Genomic DNA, 18585 nt, shown 5'->3' with positions numbered 1-18585 from the left:
CAGTGCAGATTTTCTCTGAGTGATTTGGCGCTGTCAAAACGTGTTTTTCCAAATGTAAGCCTGGCTGCTGTGTTTTGGGCGGTCTGAAGTTTCTTTATGATTTGATCCTTGCATCCCGCATAGATTCCATTACAGTATCCTGCTTGGCTTAATACCACGGACTGTACCAGGTTACGAAATAGTTCCCTCGGGAAGAATGGTTTTACGCGTTTGAGTTTCCACATTGAGAAAAACATTTTCTTTATGGTGGATTTCACTTGGCTCTCTAGTGATAGGTTACGGTCGATTGTTACTCCAAGAATTTTCAGGTGTATCCTGGGGTGTTAATGTTTGTGGGTTTGCATGTATTGTATTGGGATGAGACAGTGTGTTTTTTCTGTATTGAGTTTTAGTTGGAATACATAAATGGCTGCTCAGTCTCTTTGGAGAAATTGTGGACTTGTGTCATTTGAGTTGTTTTCTATTTTTCATGGGGTTGACGGACACACAAAAGTGAATAGGACCTCCTGATGTTTACTTGAGCCTGTTTGAAACATCTTCATGGAATGTGGCTCTCTGAACCACTGGTTTGGCTGAATAATTCTGAGGGTCCACTGGCGTAGCCACAGGTGGGCTTGGGTGGGCCAGGGCCCACCCATTTATGGCTCAGGCCCACCCAACAATAGCACATGTTTAGTGGTAACTGGTGGGAATCCCAAGCTCCGCCAGCTGAAAAACGCTCCACGACACCGGCACCTGCGCATGCTCAGTTTTCAGTGCATGCCTGCTTCCAAGGTAGAAAGAAGGGTTTTCCCACAAGCTGAGATAATTTGTTTTTTTTTTGGGGGGGGGGGCGGGGTGGGGAGAGAGAATACTTGGTGCCACCCAATTCTTGCCTAGGCCCACCCAAAATCTGTTGTCTGGCTACGCCCCTGCACTCCACTCACATCACTTTTATTTTGTATTATTATTCCTGGGACAGACACACCAGGGAGGTGTTTTTCATATTTTTAATACCTATATCGAAGGCATTGCAATAATCAAATTGCGGTGTAATAATAAGCAGGGGCGTAGCCAGACTTCGATGGGAGGGGGGTCCAGAGCCCGATGTGAGGGGGTACATTTTAGTCCCCCCCCGCCATTGCCAAATCCCCCCCTCCTGCCGCCGCTGCCACAACTAACTTTGACCCCCACGCCGCCGACCCTCTCGACCCCCCTCCCGCCGCCAACCCTTCCCCGCCGTTGCCTACCTTTGCTGATGTCAGACTCAGAAACAGAACGAAGGAAGAAGAGGACCTTGGCTGGCGGGGGTTGGGGTTCTCCAGCCAGCAAAGGTAGCAGACGGCGATGGCGGGTTGGCAGCGGGAGGGGGGTCGAGAGGGTCGTCGGCAGGGGGTCCAGGGCCAAATCTACGGGGGCTCAGGCCCCTTTGGCCCCACGTAGCTACACCCCTGTAATAAGTCTGTACTGCTTTACTGAAATTGTCATTAGTTAAAAATTAGTGTAAATGAAATGAATACGTTTTGTGTTGTCATTGTAAGGGTTATTACTATGCCCTACTTTGTATTGTTATTTGAATGTTTCTACTGCTACATTTGTCTATTGCTTTTGGAAAAGAGATAAAATTGAGGTCAATAAAATCCTGAGAGATGTAGAACAGTTAAAAGTGAATTGATTTTTTACTCTTTCAAGAAGTACAAAGACTAGGGGACACTCAATTAAGTTATATGGAAATACTTTTAAAACAAATAGGAGGGAATATTTTTTCACTCAACGAATAGTTAAAATGCTGGAACTCGTTGCCAGAGGATATGGTAACAGTGGTTAGCGTATCTGGGTTTTAAAGAGCCTTGGACTAGTTCCTGGAGGGAAAGTCCATAGTCTGCTATTGAGACAGACATGGGGAAGCCACTGCTTGCCCTGGGATTGGTAGCATGGAATGTTGCTACTGATTGACCTGTACGGTTCATCCAGTCTGCCCAACAAGATAAACTCATTTACATGGTATGTGATACTTTATTTGTATACCCGAGTTTGATTTGTCCTTTCTATTCCCAGGGCACAGACCATAGAAGTCTGTCCAGCACTGTTCTTGTACTAAGTTCTGAAGCTAACGTCAAAACCCCCTAAAATTTACACTCCAGCCCATCCCTATCTATTCAGTCACGATCAGGGCGTAGACCGTTCTGCTTCCCAATTACCAGCGTCACCACCTAATCTCCACTAAGATTCCGTGGATCCATTCCTTCTAAACAGGATTCCTTTGTGTTTATGCAATGCATGTTTGAATTCCATTACCGTTTTCATCTCCACCACCTCCCACGGGGGAGGGGGGGGTGGCAATCCACGTATCTACCACCCTTTCTATGAAAAAATACTTCCTGACATTACTCCTGAGTCTGCCCCCCTTCAACCTCAATTCATGTCCTCTAGTTCTACCACCTTCCCGTCTCCGGAAAAGGTTCGCTTGCGGATTAGTATCTTTTTAGTGTGTCATCATTTATAATCATTGATCCTATTTCTGATCTGCCAATCAAGTTTCACATTTATTTGATTTATTGCTCATCAAATTAAATCATCTAAGAAGTTTACATAATCAAAATTAAATTATAAAAGAAAAGAAAAAATCCAATAAAATTTCATACAGTCAGCGGAATATACAATAATAAACAGCATAAAAATTACAAGTTATTGAGCACTATTTGTAATACAGTCTGGGTGGCTATATTTACAATAGAAAATGCAGTCTATTCAACTACATTTCCCAAGGTACATTGAGAATGTCAGGAGAACATTGCATTCTGTGTCAGAGTTCAAATTAAACCCCCTGTAGACAGACATATGAAGTTAATTATCCTGCCAAGTTTATCACCCTAGATGCACTGATGATTTTCAGACTTTCCAATACACTTTGCATTCATTACCTTGCCGTGCGGTGTACTCATTATCCTCAATCAATCTTGCCAGTCCAAAGTCTGCAATCTTGCAAATGAGGCCGTTCCCTACAAGGATGTTTGCGGAGCGCAGGTCCCGGTGGATATAGTTCATGCGCTCGATGTAGGCCATGCCCCCTGCCACCTGCAGAGGGAGACAAAGCATGCTTAGGGTGAAGGAAGACTCTCAGGCCCTGTGTGGAGAGAAGGATGTCTGCACCTACCTGAGCTGCCATGTCCACCAAATTGGGTAACTTGAGGGCTCGCCCTTCTCCATCTTTCAGAAAATCTAGCAAACTTCCTGAACAGAAAGCAAACACAGGCAGCAGTTTAGAAAGCAGGTTCCAGGAGCCCTAGATGGACTTTTTCTGTAAATCTGTTACAAGTTTTGATGATGTTGGAAAAAAAATGGGTAGCCCTTGGGCTTCACAACTTATCACTGGGTAATTATCTTTGGGAAATGGGGGGAGGGGGGGAGCGAGGTTTCAGAGATTTGGAAAAGAACAAGGAGCAAATCCGCCTGTCTTCAAAGAGAGGAAAAGGAGGACTCAGGGACTTCCAGACCAGTCAACTTAACTTCAATACCCAGAAAAAGACTGCAAGAAATCAAAAATCAATTGCAAAGCAGTAAGAGCAGCTTACTGAAAGCGGCAGCCCACAAGTTTTGAACATGAGTTTTGTGGTGCCGGCACAGGGAGGGAAGAGGAATCAGCAGTGGTTGTGGAGACAATAAAAATGTGGGCTCTGCTGCTCAACCTCTGCTTCCTCCCCATCTCTGATATAATATTGAGCTATGCTGGGCCTCCACTCCAAGGAACTCCTTCTGCAGCTTTCCCCTGAGCTGCCCCAGGCCTACACTTTTAAAGGAGCAGCACATGTATAAGCAAGGGAGGCAGGGGAGGATGGTGTGGAGGATGGCAGGGGAGGGAGAGGGTGGTAAGGCAGGAGGCAGATGTGGGAGCAGGGGGGTAGGGAGCAAGCAGAGGGCATAAATCCTGGAAACAATGGGGATAAGGTAACTCTATATTCACTGGTGCCCTGAGTCCTCACATATGCCCAGTGCATGTTCCTGTCCTTGGCCTCCTCCTGTGGTGACAACCCATGGTTCTACTCCCCTGGTTTGGCAACTCCTCTCCTCTTCATAAAGACAGTTAATAAATCCCATTAAATAAATACAATTTAATCTGCACAGTTCAATGAACATTTAGAAAATGGACGCCGACTAGATAGCTACATCACGGTCAGCTCCTACGACCCCGCTGAATAAACCCGCCTTCGTGGCATCCAACGAACAGGCCTCCAATCGATCCTGTTCAGAATCATAAGACCTGCTCCTCCGCCCTAATGTGAGGTTTGGATTGGGCGGCAATGCGGAACAACCGCTACCTCCAGCCCATCAGGCCTGCACATACTGCCACCTCACATCGGCACCAACACCCATGAGGCACTCACAGCAAGAGTCTGAGCCCTGTCTATCCAAGCCTCCTCCCAGGGCCGTCAGCAAGTCATGAGAGTGTCTGGATCAGGACGAGAGCCTTGAACCCAACCGGGAGAGAGGTTTTGGACCAGCCGAGGATCCAAGAAGCTGCAGCCACCCCTCATCAGACCACTGGGAGCTGCGCCAAATGATCCGGCCTCATCCTGGCTTGTACAGCCGTAGCGCTAGTGAGACAAGGCACTTTAGCCACATGCACGTGGCAGTAAGGGGCTACATAGTTGAAGAACGGAGAACTTGAACCATTACCCTCATGACCCTAGACACCGTGATTAGGCCAACTGCTGTCGAATCCCGGCATGGTCTATTCAACCTCTGGGATCCCCTGAAAAGTACACACCCCATTTTCAGAAGTTCTTGCACGTGTGACTGAGTGAACCCAACACCACCAACCGAGCCGACATCTGTGCAGGCAGCCCTACCAGTGGTGGTACCCACGTGAATAGCTGCAGCAGTACACGCTGATGGCTGACTAACCCAAGAACGCCAGAGGGAAAGTGAACACTGAAGAAACAAGGCAAATGCATGAACCATGCTCGCTCGAATCACTCCTACCCCCAGCCGGATAATAGAATAGAAAAAAAACTCAACTCCCAAGAAAAGTAGACTGAGCCTGCTACAGATCCTAGAATCACGACCCAGCCCAGCCTGTGGCAGCAGTGATAAGGCCAATACCTACACAACACCAGAATCTTCACTCTGCCAGTGGACCCCAAACAAGGGAGATTAGTTGGACACTGCAAAATTCTTTAATTTCAATCTTTCTAACACAAATCCCATTACCCCTCACCATCTACAGGCCGCAAACCTCTAGAGCTCTCAGTCGCAAGTCCCTTCACCTCTTAACCCACCAACCACTCTTCACCCATTATCTAACCACACCTGCGCACAAACCAGCACACTGCCCCATCCCCAACAGTACACCACAGATATGTTTTAACCTAAACCTACAGGCCCATCAGGGAAAATAGGTGATCACTGTGGATAACTCCACGAACATCACAAACTACATAAGGAAGCCAAGGTAAACTCAACCCCCACAACAGCATAGAAGAACCACTAGCTACCAGAATATTAATGGCATCCCTACAAAGATATCTCCTATACCTTTTACTGATCTCATGATTATCCAATGCCCAAACCTGGTCTCATAGCCCTCAAGCCCAAATCCCTATCCTACTTCACCAGGGTTATCACCTATCTGTTGGGGTCTGAACCAACAACCATGAATACAGAGCAAGGAGTAAGAGATCACCTATATATCCGTTACCCTCACTCTTTCTACCAAACCACCAGAGTGAGAATCCTAAAACAGCACCAAAGAAGCCCACATACTGTCAAACACCAATTGATAACTACCACCCGCACGGACTACTATCTGCATTTCTACTTACCTATTCCAATGGCCTACATATACACACGCTTAGTGGCTAACAAATGGGAAATCATAAGATCATGGATGGAAAACCTAGGACTAGCTCTGATTGCAGAGACATGGATCCGTGACAGTGAGAATCCCATAATAAATGATTTATGTCCCCAGGGCTACAAAATCATCCACCTGACAGGGCCCTCAAAAAAAGGTATAGGTCTAGCTGTCATATACAAATCATCCCTTAATGTAACCAAGATCTCTAACCTCATTACATCATCTTTAGAAATACTCGCATTCATCATAAATGACCCTGCTCTAGCGGACAACCTGTGTTGCACATTTTTCTATAGACCACCGGGCAGCTGGGCCTAAACAAGAGATGACTTCACCAACTTCATTGCGAACATAAGTGCATCATACTCTAATGTTTTACTACTAGACGATATCAATCTCCATCTGGAAGACCCAAAGGATCCCTATACTCAAGAAGTTGTCATCTTGGGACCTCACCTTATCCTATAATAACCCAACCCACTGCTAAGGCCATCTCCTCGACCTATTCACCTACAAATACACAAACCAGGATGACCTACAGATGTCCCACACTTCATGGATACCTGTCCCATGATTGGATCACAGCAAACTCAACTTTACACTCAACTAGAGAAAGGAAGACACACACAGGAAAATAACAGCATGACCACCCAAGCTCCCCTCTAGAGGAAAGATACTACCCACCAACTTCTGGACCAAAATTTCGACATGCCACCATCAGATTCAATGGAATTCCTCAATTCTGGAGACCAATTAAGCAAAGGCACTCTATATGACACTGCAACTGCAAATGAAATCCAAACGCACAACCAAAAATTCTCCACGGTTCAACAGTGAGACACTCGCCGTCAAAAAGCACTGTAGGCAACTGAGAGAAAATGCATCAAAGAACCTACTCTAGAAAACAAGACCATCTGGAAGCAAGCAATCAGAACTTACAAAAGATCATCAACCAAGCAAAACTGAAATTTTATGACACCTACATAGGCTCAGGCCAACCCAACATCAAAAAACTATATGGACTAGTTGATAACCTCCTGAACACACGAAACGTGACAACCTCAAATGCCAACTCACCTAATGCAAATAACCTAGCCACATATTTAAAAAAAAAAAAACTGGCCAACATCAGAGCCAGTCTCCCTCCATACCCCTAGAAAACTACCTAGACTCCCTGGAAATCCAATATGAAACCACACACACCAACAAATCCTGGAACTCATTCACCATACCTACAACAACAGAAGTCCTCAACTCCCTAAGGAAATATGCCAAATCTCATTGTAAACTAGACGAATGCTCCTCCTACCTATTGCGAGACACCCCAGCTTGGTTCACAGACTTACTAACCGTATACATCTCCTTCTCCTTATGAACAGTGAGCTTCCCTGTGACGAAAGGCAATATAATGCTGACCCTCATCCCAAAAAACACCCTAATCAAGCTAAATGACGTCACCAACTTCAGACCGGTTGCCTCCATCCCATTGCTAGTCAAAGTCATAGAAGGACTGGTTACCCAACAGTTGATGGAATACCTATCGGCATACTCGATCCTGCATTACTCCCAATCAGGCTTCAGACCACACCACAGCACAGAATCAATACTCATCTCCTTAGTAAATGACATAAAACTGGAGATTGACAAAGGTAATAAAGTCCTAGAACTTCAGTTCAACTTACCCAGCGCCTTTGACGTAGTGGACCACAACACTCTCATCTGCCTCCTGGATCGCATAGGACTTGGCAAGCCAGAGTTGTGATGGTTCTCCAGTTTTCTCAAATCAAGATCATACTAAGTCAAAACAGCCAAGCCATGTATCTCCACCTTGGTCCCCAGGCTGTGGTATACCACAAGGATCTCCTCTATCTTCAACACTATTCAACATCATGATGGCTCCTCTTGGAAGCAACCTTTAATACAACGGCCTAAAAGCACATATTTATGCCAACAACGTCACAATCTATATCCCCTTCTCAGGAGACCTAACAGACATCATATATATGGTCCAAAGTAGCCTAGACATCATGGAGACATGGGCCTCAACATTCAAACTAAAACTAAACAAAGAAAAGATTAAATTCCTAGTTATGTCAAGCCCTTTCCAGTCATCAACCTGCAGACACTTCACAATCGGCCAAGTCACTTTCCCCCTAGAATGAAACCTGAAAATACTAGGCGTGACATTCGACCAAAACCTGACATTTGATGATCAGATTGCAGCAGTCACCATAAAAGCTTTCAGGTTGCTTTGGAAACTAAGAAGAATCAGGAACTTCTTCCCTATATCCACATTCCGGCTCTTGGTCCAAACTCTAATACTATCCCAACGAGATTACTGCAACAGGTTATACACAGGATGCAAGTAACTGAGCCTAAAAAAACTATAAACCATAGAAAATACAGCGGCTTGACTGATTTTCAGATGTTCACACTACCATAGGCCCTCCCCCCTACTACAAGCACTTCACTTAAAAGCCAGGACTATCTTCAAGATTACAATGCTTGTCTTCACGATTCTTCAAGGACTATCCCCAGAATATCTCAAAACACTGATTGACCTTCCACCGAGGAACACCACAGCAGGTACTCGCACCAGGAATACGATATAAATCTATATATTCCACTTGTTTCTCGTATCACTCAACAAGACCTGGAATGCACTACCACCTAACATTAGAAATATCACTGACTACCTAAAATTTCAGAAAATGTTAAAAGCCTATCTGACCCAATAATTTGTCACTGTCACAGGATAATCAATATGGAACCTGCAATTTCCTTCCTCCACAACCTCTTCCTCATCCAGTAAAAATTTACCACAAATAAATCCCCACACCACTCCATTAGCCAGGCTTCTCCCCTCTTTTGCAGACCCTTCCATCAAGATCACTCAAGCAGAATGTCAACCTAGTTGCTGAATGCTCTTTGCCTCCTCGGGACTACTAAACATTGCATTGTGCTTGAACAATCACTACAAGGTTACACAATGTTATAAGTTTTATATTCTCATGTTTAACAGATGGCACATTGCCAATATATATATACAAACAGATATAGAACTCCAAACAGCCCAAAACACAGCAGTCAGACTCATATTTGGAAAAACGAAATACGAAAGTGCCAAACCCCTAAGAGAAAAACTACACTGGCTCCCACTTAAAGAACGTATTACGTTCAAAATCTGCACTCTGGTTCATAAAATCATTTACAGAGAGGCCCCGGTCTACATGTCAGACCTCATAGACTTACCACCCAGGAACACTAAAAGATCAGCATGCACATTCCTGAATCTCCACTACCCCAGCTGCAAAGGACTAAAATACGAATTAACATATGCATCCAGCTTCTCCTACATAAGCACACAGCTATGGAATGCATTACCACTCGCCGTGAAAAAAATGCGTGACCTAACTAACTTTCGGAGATCACTGAAGACCAGCCTGTTCAACAAGGCATACCACAATGATCCATCCTAATTACCAGACAACGAAACCCAAGCCTGAACTGGAGAAAACCTCACTCTCTATACTCGACTACCAAGATATTGTAGGGTATTTCCCTGTGATCTTACATAAGCTGGTCTTGGCCTATACAAGCCTATGACATCTTGGTACAATAAGATGGCTGCTGCAACCCTCTGACCTGCACACCTCTGTGTCAGCAAGATCCAGCTTCAGCTTGTGGAAAATCACTGACAGGCTTGCTGAAGCCAAGGACATTCTGTGTTCCAACCATCCCCCTTCTATCTCTGAGAAGCTGGGAAGGGAGTCATACTCATGGCACCAGAAGTTACCATCTCCAAGGTCACAAAACAAAGAACTCTTCTTGCCCATATACTGGACTGTACGTGATCATAACTGGTCCGGGCTATCACCTGACTGGGAGGTCTGGAAGAACGCGTGAAGAGTGGGAGAAGTTAGTTAGTCGGAGACCCTCGGAGGAGGAGTACCTGGTAAGGACCTGAGAAATCCAACAAGGCTTGGGGTGAGCAAGAGACTGTATGATACCAACCTTGTGACCTGCATAACTGGTGCAAATACCTGTGGCAGAGATATTGGCTCTGAAAACCAACGGCGAGACGGAAACCTGCTTGCTTGCTGAGAAAGACCTGCACTACATCTAAGACACAGACAGCTGAGATAGCGTCTTTGGGGAAATCAGCTCCGGTCTCGTCTGCAGCCGTCATCAGGACAGCGTGGTGAGATCACAGTGATATATTTCCTAGTCTGGGGTTAGGCAGTGGTTTTATCTAAGTACGACTGGTTTATGTCAGCTCTTGGTCAGGGAAAGCTGCTAATGTGTATTTTGCATAAGATGTAATAAGTTTTCATAAGGATCATTAGGATATCATTTGTACTGTTCTAATCATTACTGTTCGTAGTCTCAGGATAATCAGAGTGTAGTTAGACAATATATTTTGTTAGTGTGCATATCAGTAAGAGATATTATATTGCATATAAGCTATTGCAGAGTGTTTCTATTTTTCTCACCTACAATAAATAATAATATATTATCTGTGACGTGGCTTCTGTTCTTTGGCGGGGAACAAACAGTGGCAGGGTGCCAGCACCAAGGTTCCCGAATAATATACCCCTAGGCTGAGCTAGGAACCTTGGAATAAGTAATCAGTGGGTAATTATTATCCTAAGTAATATCTATTTACACCCTACAGTATACTCTACCACGAATGAACATTAACGCAATACCACCCTACCTCTTACTCCGAATATGAACTCCTTATACTTGACTGCTTAATCTACTATGTCAATCATGATCTTTAATGTAATACCACTTGTATCTCTCACTCCGGAAATGGCGATCGCCATGACGGAACAATATAAGCCACATTGTGGGATACAAATGCAACAAACAAATATGCACTCTCACATATACACACGCTTACATAGAGAAACATACACAAGATACAGGAATATATACAGATATGCACACTCTCATACACACATGCAAACATAGAAAGACACCTGAATTACAGACATATAGATACAGATATGCATTCTTCCACACACACATGCATATATAGAGACACATACAAGACATAGACATATATGCAATTTCATATACAAACATACATGGATAGAGAAACACACGAAATACAGATATGCCCTTGTCACTTACAACCACACATGCATAGTTACACACATGAGATACAGGTGTATATACAAACAGATATGTACTCTCACTTACACACATGCTTACATAGAGTCACACACAAGATACATGCATATATACATACAGATAAGCACATTCTCATACACACATGCAAACATAGAAAGACACCTGAATTACAGACATATAGATACAGATATGCATTCTTCCACACACACATGCATATATAGAGACACATACAAGACATAGACATATATGCAATTTCATATACAAACATACATGGATAGAGAAACACACGAAATACAGATATGCCCTTGTCACATACAACCACACATGCATAGTTACACACATGAGATACAGGTGTATATACAAACAGATATGTACTCTCACTTACACACATGCTTACATAGAGTCACACACAAGATACATGCATATATACATACAGATAAGCACATTCTCATACACACATGCAAACATAGAAAGACACCTGAATTACAGACATATAGATACAGATATGCATTCTTCCACACACACATGCATATATAGAGACTCATACAAGACATAGACATATATGCAATTTCATATACAAACATACATGGATAGAGAAACACACGAAATACAGATATGCCCTTGTCACATACAACCACACATGCATAGTTACACACATGAGATACAGGTGTATATACAAACAGATATGTACTCTCACTTACACACATGCTTACATAGAGTCACACACAAGATACATGCATATATACATACAGATAAGCACATTCTCATACACACATGCATACACAGAAAGACACCTGAATTTTTTGAGACTTGGTGCTAAAATAAATGGACCAAATGAAGCCGGTGAAATGCTTGTCAGAGCCAGCCATCTTTTTTCCATTATCGGGTGAAGCCGGCCATCTTGTAACCATGCCCCGTCCAGCCCCCGTCCCGCCTTCTGTACCCTGCCTTGAAATTTGGCCGGCTCTGCGATGGAACGCAGTTGGCGCCGACCAAAATCGGCTTTCCATTATACCGATTTGGCCAGCTTCAGGAGGTGGCCGGCCATCTCCCGATTTGTGTCGGAAGATGGCCGGCGATCTCCTTCGAAAATAAGCTGGATAGAGACACACACAAGATACAGGTATATATACAAATGAATATGTATGTTTTTTCATACACACACAGAGATAATATGAGGTACAAACATGTACAGATATGTATTTTCTGACGGACACTCATACATAGACATATATACATAGAGATATCATTCTTATACACACACACACATGAGATAGACACATATACATACAGATATGCACTCTCTCAGACATGCATGCATAGAGACACACACGTGGTACAGACAAACATATGCACTCTCTCATACACAGTCGCATATACTGTATATGCCCCACAGATGCATGACGGAGTCTGTCCCTGTTCCTCTGACCTTTGCTCATGTACTCGGTGACTATGTAGATAGGCTCCTCTGATACCACAGCGTACAACTGCACCAGCTTCTCGTGTTTCAGCTTCTTCATGATCTGGGCCTCTTCCAGGAACGACTCGGGAGACATTGTGCCTGGTTTAAGGGTCTTAATGGCCACTTTCGTGTTCCCATTCCAGGTACCTGTATGTGGTGCAGAGAGATGAGGTCAGGGGGGTACACAGCACATATGAGCGTCATGAAAGAGAAAGCAAGGGTTCCCTTGCATCAGCATGCAGTGACGTTTGGGTGAATTGGACCATGCCTGAACATGCCATTACTGCAAATACAGTCCAGAACCTATGAAAGACAAGAGATGTGTTTCATCAAGGGACTTTTCTGATCGAGAAGGGTGCGGCAGTAGTAACCTCTTGGAGATAAACAGTGAGGTCCAGTTCACAGTGCATCAGTTCTTTACAGGCGAAGGACAGCCTTGAACCACATCTTTCGTGCACTTTGCAATCAGAATGTGGGATGTGGATTTTTGGGTTTCTCACTACAAGCCCAAAGGGATTGAAAGGCAAGCAGTGTATTCATTAATACAGCAAAACACCAGGACCTGGGGCAGACACTAAACTCTGGAGCCTGGAGTTCAGAGGGAAAGTGCTAGACTCCTTCTGAAGAAACACCAAGAGGTACATTTTCAGTCTGACAGCTGCTGCCTAACTTTCAGTGCATAAATGATCCATTTCAAGTCATCTGGATTCTCGGTGATACTGTGTCCGAGTGGCGCTGCTGAAATTCATTATCCATTTAAAAGTTGTACCTGCTGGTTTTGTAGTGCAGTGTTTCCCAAGTCCAGTCCTGGAGTACCCCTTGCCGGTCAGGTTTTCAGGCTATCCACAATGAATATGCATGAACTTGATTTATGTACACTACCTCCATAATATGCAAATCTCTTTCTTGCATATTGTGACAAAGCTAGCACTCGGGCCCCACAGAGAAGCAGCTAATCCCTGAACTACGGGTCCCAGAAGCCCTTGCAAGCAGGAGAGAGGAGGGTAGCCCCAAAAGGGTGGAGCGGATTTCCAACCCCAGCAGGGGGAGCAGTGACTCAGTGCTAGGGGAGCCAGTTACTCCCTTCACCACTAGAGGGAGTAGGGAAGGTGAAGCTCAGTCCCTTAGCTGCATCGCCAGTATATAATTCCCTCCAGCTGTGAGAGGGGGAGAGAAGCTGCCATGGAGTAGGTGGAGGACGGGAAGGGCCTGCCACTGGAGCTTCCCTGGGGGGGGGGGGGGGGGGGGGGAAGAGTGAGCTGCCATGGAGTGTGAGAATGTAAATGCAGCCCTGTCCAGCACATGAAGACAGTGTGAGAGGCCACAGGGATTGTGGTGCTGTGAGATAGGAGGAAAGCTGCCAGCCCTGTTTGGTACAGGGTCCTCCTGGGTGCTGTGAAGAGGACAGGGGCATTAAATAGTGATTTCCTTTGAAGAGACTGTTTCTGAAAAGGGTTGAATTATTGGGATGTATAGAACAGCAGGCTGAACTTTGACTGAGCCCTTCTGAGGGAGAGGGGAAGGTAGTGCAAAGGAAGTGGGCCTGAACTGTTAAGGAACTGAATATTGGCTGGAGTTCTCAACCCGGCCTGAACCGTGTTTCTGAGCTGCATTTCAATTTTGAGAGTGGAACTGAATTGAGAATAAAGCACTTTAGTCCTAAGTCCGTATGGCAGTCTGGTTCTTTGCTGGAAACCTGTGAGCCTAACCGGGCTGCCGGCCCCAACCCAGAGCGGAGGAAGCAGACTCCTTTACAATATTCATTGTGGATATCCTGACTGGCAAGGGGTACTCCAGGAATGGACTTGGGAAACACTGGTGTGGTGCCACTTGGATAGATAAATGATCTGTTCTGTGGCTGAATAATGCTGCTTAAATGAATAAGTTATCTCCAGCTTTGGCGAGCTCTTAGCTACAGCCCTGTCAAAAACACATAACTCTGTCCATTTAATGACTGAAATGGCAAACGTTTTATGCATAACTGCAGCCTGGCATCTCCCGTAATGAACTATTGTATCAGTTTACTTATTACTAGCACTGGGCTATAAGTAGCCAAATATTATTTGCCTGGCCTGTGCCAGGGGCATGGGATGCTGGCTCTAGGAGCCTTTTCAATGTCTACTGGGGTGGACTGCGACTGATTGGACTCCATTAATTCAGTCTGTTAAAAGTCCAGTACTCAGGCAGAATCCAAAGAGGTTAACACACATACACGTGTAACAGTATACCCTTTCCCCCCCCTCTTCTTCCTTTCAGGCATGTAAGTGCATGTCTATTTTTTGGGCCCAAATTCTTTCATGGAATATTAAGGGGTTTTTGCACCTCATTAAGGTGATCATGATGGATTTGACCGCCTTGTGCCTTTGTATACCGTAAGTAAAGTATTAAACCAGTGTGGGGCAGTCTCGAATACCAAGTACGTGAATATACAAGCAAGCTTTTGATCTGTGACTCTCTCTTAGCCATTCACTCAAATATATGAACATGAAAATGATTAAGGTGGCAGAATCATAGAAATGTAATGTCCTCAGCTATAACAACCCCACATTATAGGAAAATTAAGGTGAGGCAGTGCAGTGAGAAGGTAAGAACCAGTCCCAGGGCACATTGCTCTGGATAAGGATATCTCCCAGCTGTCTGCCTGCGCTGATCTAGCTCTGCACTAAGGGTCACCTCCAGCTATCAACCCTACAAGCTTTACCCCCTGTAGGAAATTAGCTGGAAGTATAGTCAAGTCAGCTTGCAGCCCACAATATGAAGGTTGGCGTCACCTGCTGGTTATATGGGAGAATTAACTCCTCTTTCAGGCGAAATGATCTTACTGCCTCTTTCAGGAGCTTGCTGCAACTTTATCACCCTCCACCGTTCCAGGTTTCAATAGCCAAGCCCCCCCCTCTCCCCCCCAGTTCTTTTATCTACTGCTCTCCCACTTGGCCTTTGTAGCATCTGTGCAACTCAGGATTATATTCTTCCAAAGTATTAATTTCCACCACCTCCAATAGGGGGCCTATTCCAAGCTTCTACCCCTCCTTTCAGTAAAAATGTGCCCCCTTCCCTGAATCTCCCTCTTCCAGTTTTACATCCTTGAATTGCTTTTTCACATGGAAAAGGCCTCCTCTTTGTATCTTTGGAAACCAGTTAAATATTGAAGGGGGCGGAAGGGAATGGGATTTGATATACTGCCTGTCTGTTGATACAATCAAAGTGGTTAACATATTATATACAGGTGCTAATTTGTGCCTGGGGCAATGGAGGGTTAAGAGACTTACCCAGAGTCACAAGGAGCTGCAGTGGGAATCAAACCCAGTACCCCAGGATCAAAGTCCACTACACTAACCACTAGGCCACTCCTCCACTAGCAACATTCCAGGTAGAATCTCAAATAGGAAAGGGGAAATGGGACTTGATATACTGCCTTTCTGTGGGTTCACATAGTATACACAGGTACTATTTGTACCAAGGCCAATGGAGGGTTAAGTGACTTGCCCAGAGTCACAAGGAGCTGCAGTGGGAATCGAACTCAGTTCCCCAGGATCAAAGTCTACTGCACTAACCACTAGGCTACTCCTCCACTCATTCCACCAATAAGAGCCAACCTCATCAGTGATGTCACAATGGCTTAAAGTCCATTGCACTAACCACTAGGCTACTCCTCCACTCATTCCACCAATAAGAGCCAACCTCATCAGTGATGTCACAATGGCTTAAAGTCCATTGCACTAACCACTAGGCTACTCCTCCACTCATTCCACCAATAAGAGCCAACCTCATCAGTGATGTCACAATGGCTTGATTGCCCGATACTTGGCTCACTTCTGATATTGTGATGTCATAAGGGAAAGGGGGAAAGGGAAATGGGACTTGATATACTGCCTTTCTGAGGTTTTTGCAACTACATTGAAAGCGGTTTACATAGTATATACAGGTCCTTATTTGTACCTGGGGCAATGGAGGGTTAAGTGACTTGCCCAGAGTCATAAGGAGCTGCAGTGGGAACTGAACCCAGTTCCCCTGGTTCTCAGGCCACTGCAGTACTGAAAAGTTTAGATAGGTCTATCTGTTATAAAAAGAAGCCTTAAACTCCATTCCTTTTTAATACCAATGTAACATTTTCGGAGTGCCCCCCCGTGTCTAGCAGGGGTACTCTTACTGGAGACTCCAAGAACATGCCCGCAGCGAGCAATGAGTTGTCTGCCTTACCATACCACACTTCCGCAAAACAGCCCTGCCCCAGCTTCAGTTCCAGTGACAGCGACTGGCGCCCGACCTCCCATGCGTCCTTAGCCAATCCCACTGTTTGTGGTGTGTAACTCGAGGCAACCACAGTTAAGTTAAAACACAAGCCATCGGCTTTCTCTACAGGAAAGGAAATTAATAAAGAGAAATAAAATAGAGAATCCTTGTAATTGGGTGATGTGCATGCAGAGAGATAGATGGAAGGTGATGCAGGTTGGAGCATCCATTCATACAGCTCCTTGTCTGGCATTTCTACCTGGGAATTTGTTGGTTTTAGATAAAGGGACCCATGTGGTCTCCACTGCTCATCCTTGGGTTATTTTTATTTTGCTGCGATGAAAGGTCGTCCGGTCCTGCAAGGAGCCTGGATTCTGCAGCACCAATGCGAGTCCCAGATCTCTAGGTTATATTACTGGAAAATCGTGTGAAGGCAGCTCTCATGGTTTGCAACATGGAACACAGCTTCCCTCTCTTGTCTCCCTAGTTTCACCTTCCATCTTTCTCATTCTCCCCAGACGGAGAGGTTACTTTGGGAGGATGCTTTGCTCCATACCCATCCACACTTCCCCAAACTGCCCGTTCCCCAGCCTCCTGATCAGCTGCAAGGACTCGCGAGGGATCTCCCAGACATCTCGGGTTTTGACAGACAGGTCAGCGAGCCGCGGCATCCCTTTGTGGCAGGGAACCACCAAGCGACAGCAGAGGCCGGCGGCTCTTTCTGATGGGAGGAAGGCAGGCAGGCGGCAGAATGAGAAGGAAGGAAAAAAAGAGCAGCACATGTGAAACAAGAAGGCGGTAAAAGCGGCAAAGCACAGAAACCCTGGCCATCACTTAGTGAAAACAGCAGCAATGGCCGTTCTGGCAAATTTCAGTACAAGGAATCAAAACGGGAAGCACTCACTGACTTTTCTCTTGGTGGGTTTTTTTTTTTACCCACAAATTTTTGCTACCTAACGCAGCAAAAAAATGGGCACCACAGCTTCACATGGTAGTTTCTGAATGTGTGCGAGCTAACCACACACTAAATAACTGTTTGTATATTTTTTTAAGGGGGCGTTCCTGCGCTAGCCAGTTAGTACATCTACATTAGCGCAGGAGTCTTATGCCCTGTAAAATAGGTTATTGGTAAGGAATTTTTAAAAAATAGCCACGTGCTAATGGCAGCGTTAGCGCACGACTAATTAATGGAAAAAATAAATAATCAGGGCTTTTATGGACATGGTAAAAATGGCCTTAGCGCACAGGAAAGACCCACGTAAGGGCACACTAAGGCCTAGCTTTACCACAACTTAGCAAAAGGACCCTTTAGACAGGGGGAAAAAAGCTCATAATTATCTCTTTGTTTTAAGTTAAGAAAATATTTGCTCTAGTGTTTTCATTCACTTACAGAGCAACATGCAGACAAAATCCAGGACGACATGGAAGGACGTATGCGCTACAGAAACTAAAGCCCCTTTAATGTTGACCTGGTAATTAACGGTGCCACCCTCTTAATTAGGCCGACTGGACCTAAAGCATTTGTCAAGGGCAAAGTAGGCTTTATGCATAGAAATGGGGTCATATCAAATTGTGTGAACCAGACGGTGCGTGCTTCCACGTTGCTGTGGGTGTACTTTGGGTGGAACAGGGTTGGAGAGGTGATGTACATTTGTATTTTATAAAACATGTGTACATGCATAAGAATAAGCGCTCACACTGACACGACGATTCCGTATGTAAAGCAGTTACTTACCTGTAGCAGATGTTTTCTAAGGATAGCAGGAGAGGAATCCTCACACATGGAGACCGTGCAAGAACCTTCCTCCAGCACTTTCCTAGAACGTTTGAAAATGTCTCACCACGCAATGTGCCTATTCTGACTTGCCACTGTTGTACGGGACCCTATCAGTCCATTGCAAACTGGCCAGCTGAA

General features: G+C 44.9%; 1 protein-coding gene across 2 annotated transcripts in view; it reads right to left on the bottom strand.

Moving 5' to 3' along the window:
- Positions 1-18585, bottom strand: part of LOC115458730 (tyrosine-protein kinase Fyn) — a 123528-nt gene that overhangs the window by 15588 nt on the left and 89355 nt on the right. Inside the window, exons 7-10 of one of the 2 annotated variants that reach the window (XM_030188554.1) lie at positions 17227-17391; positions 12405-12584; positions 3137-3213; positions 2904-3057 (exon numbers count right to left, since the gene is read on the bottom strand). In XM_030188554.1, coding sequence (XP_030044414.1) covers positions 2904-3057; positions 3137-3213; positions 12405-12584; positions 17227-17391 — 576 coding nt within the window. Of the gene's footprint in view, positions 1-2903; positions 3058-3136; positions 3214-12404; positions 12585-16637; positions 16794-17226; positions 17392-18585 lie in introns of both variants that reach the window. The other variant, XM_030188555.1, reaches the window with a different exon arrangement.

The sequence above is a fragment of the Microcaecilia unicolor genome, unplaced genomic scaffold (genome assembly GCF_901765095.1).
Source record: "Microcaecilia unicolor unplaced genomic scaffold, aMicUni1.1, whole genome shotgun sequence".
Taxonomy (NCBI): domain Eukaryota; kingdom Metazoa; phylum Chordata; class Amphibia; order Gymnophiona; family Siphonopidae; genus Microcaecilia; species Microcaecilia unicolor.
The sequence above is the reverse complement of the archived record's forward strand: the minus strand, read 5'-3'. Positions and strand labels throughout refer to the sequence as shown.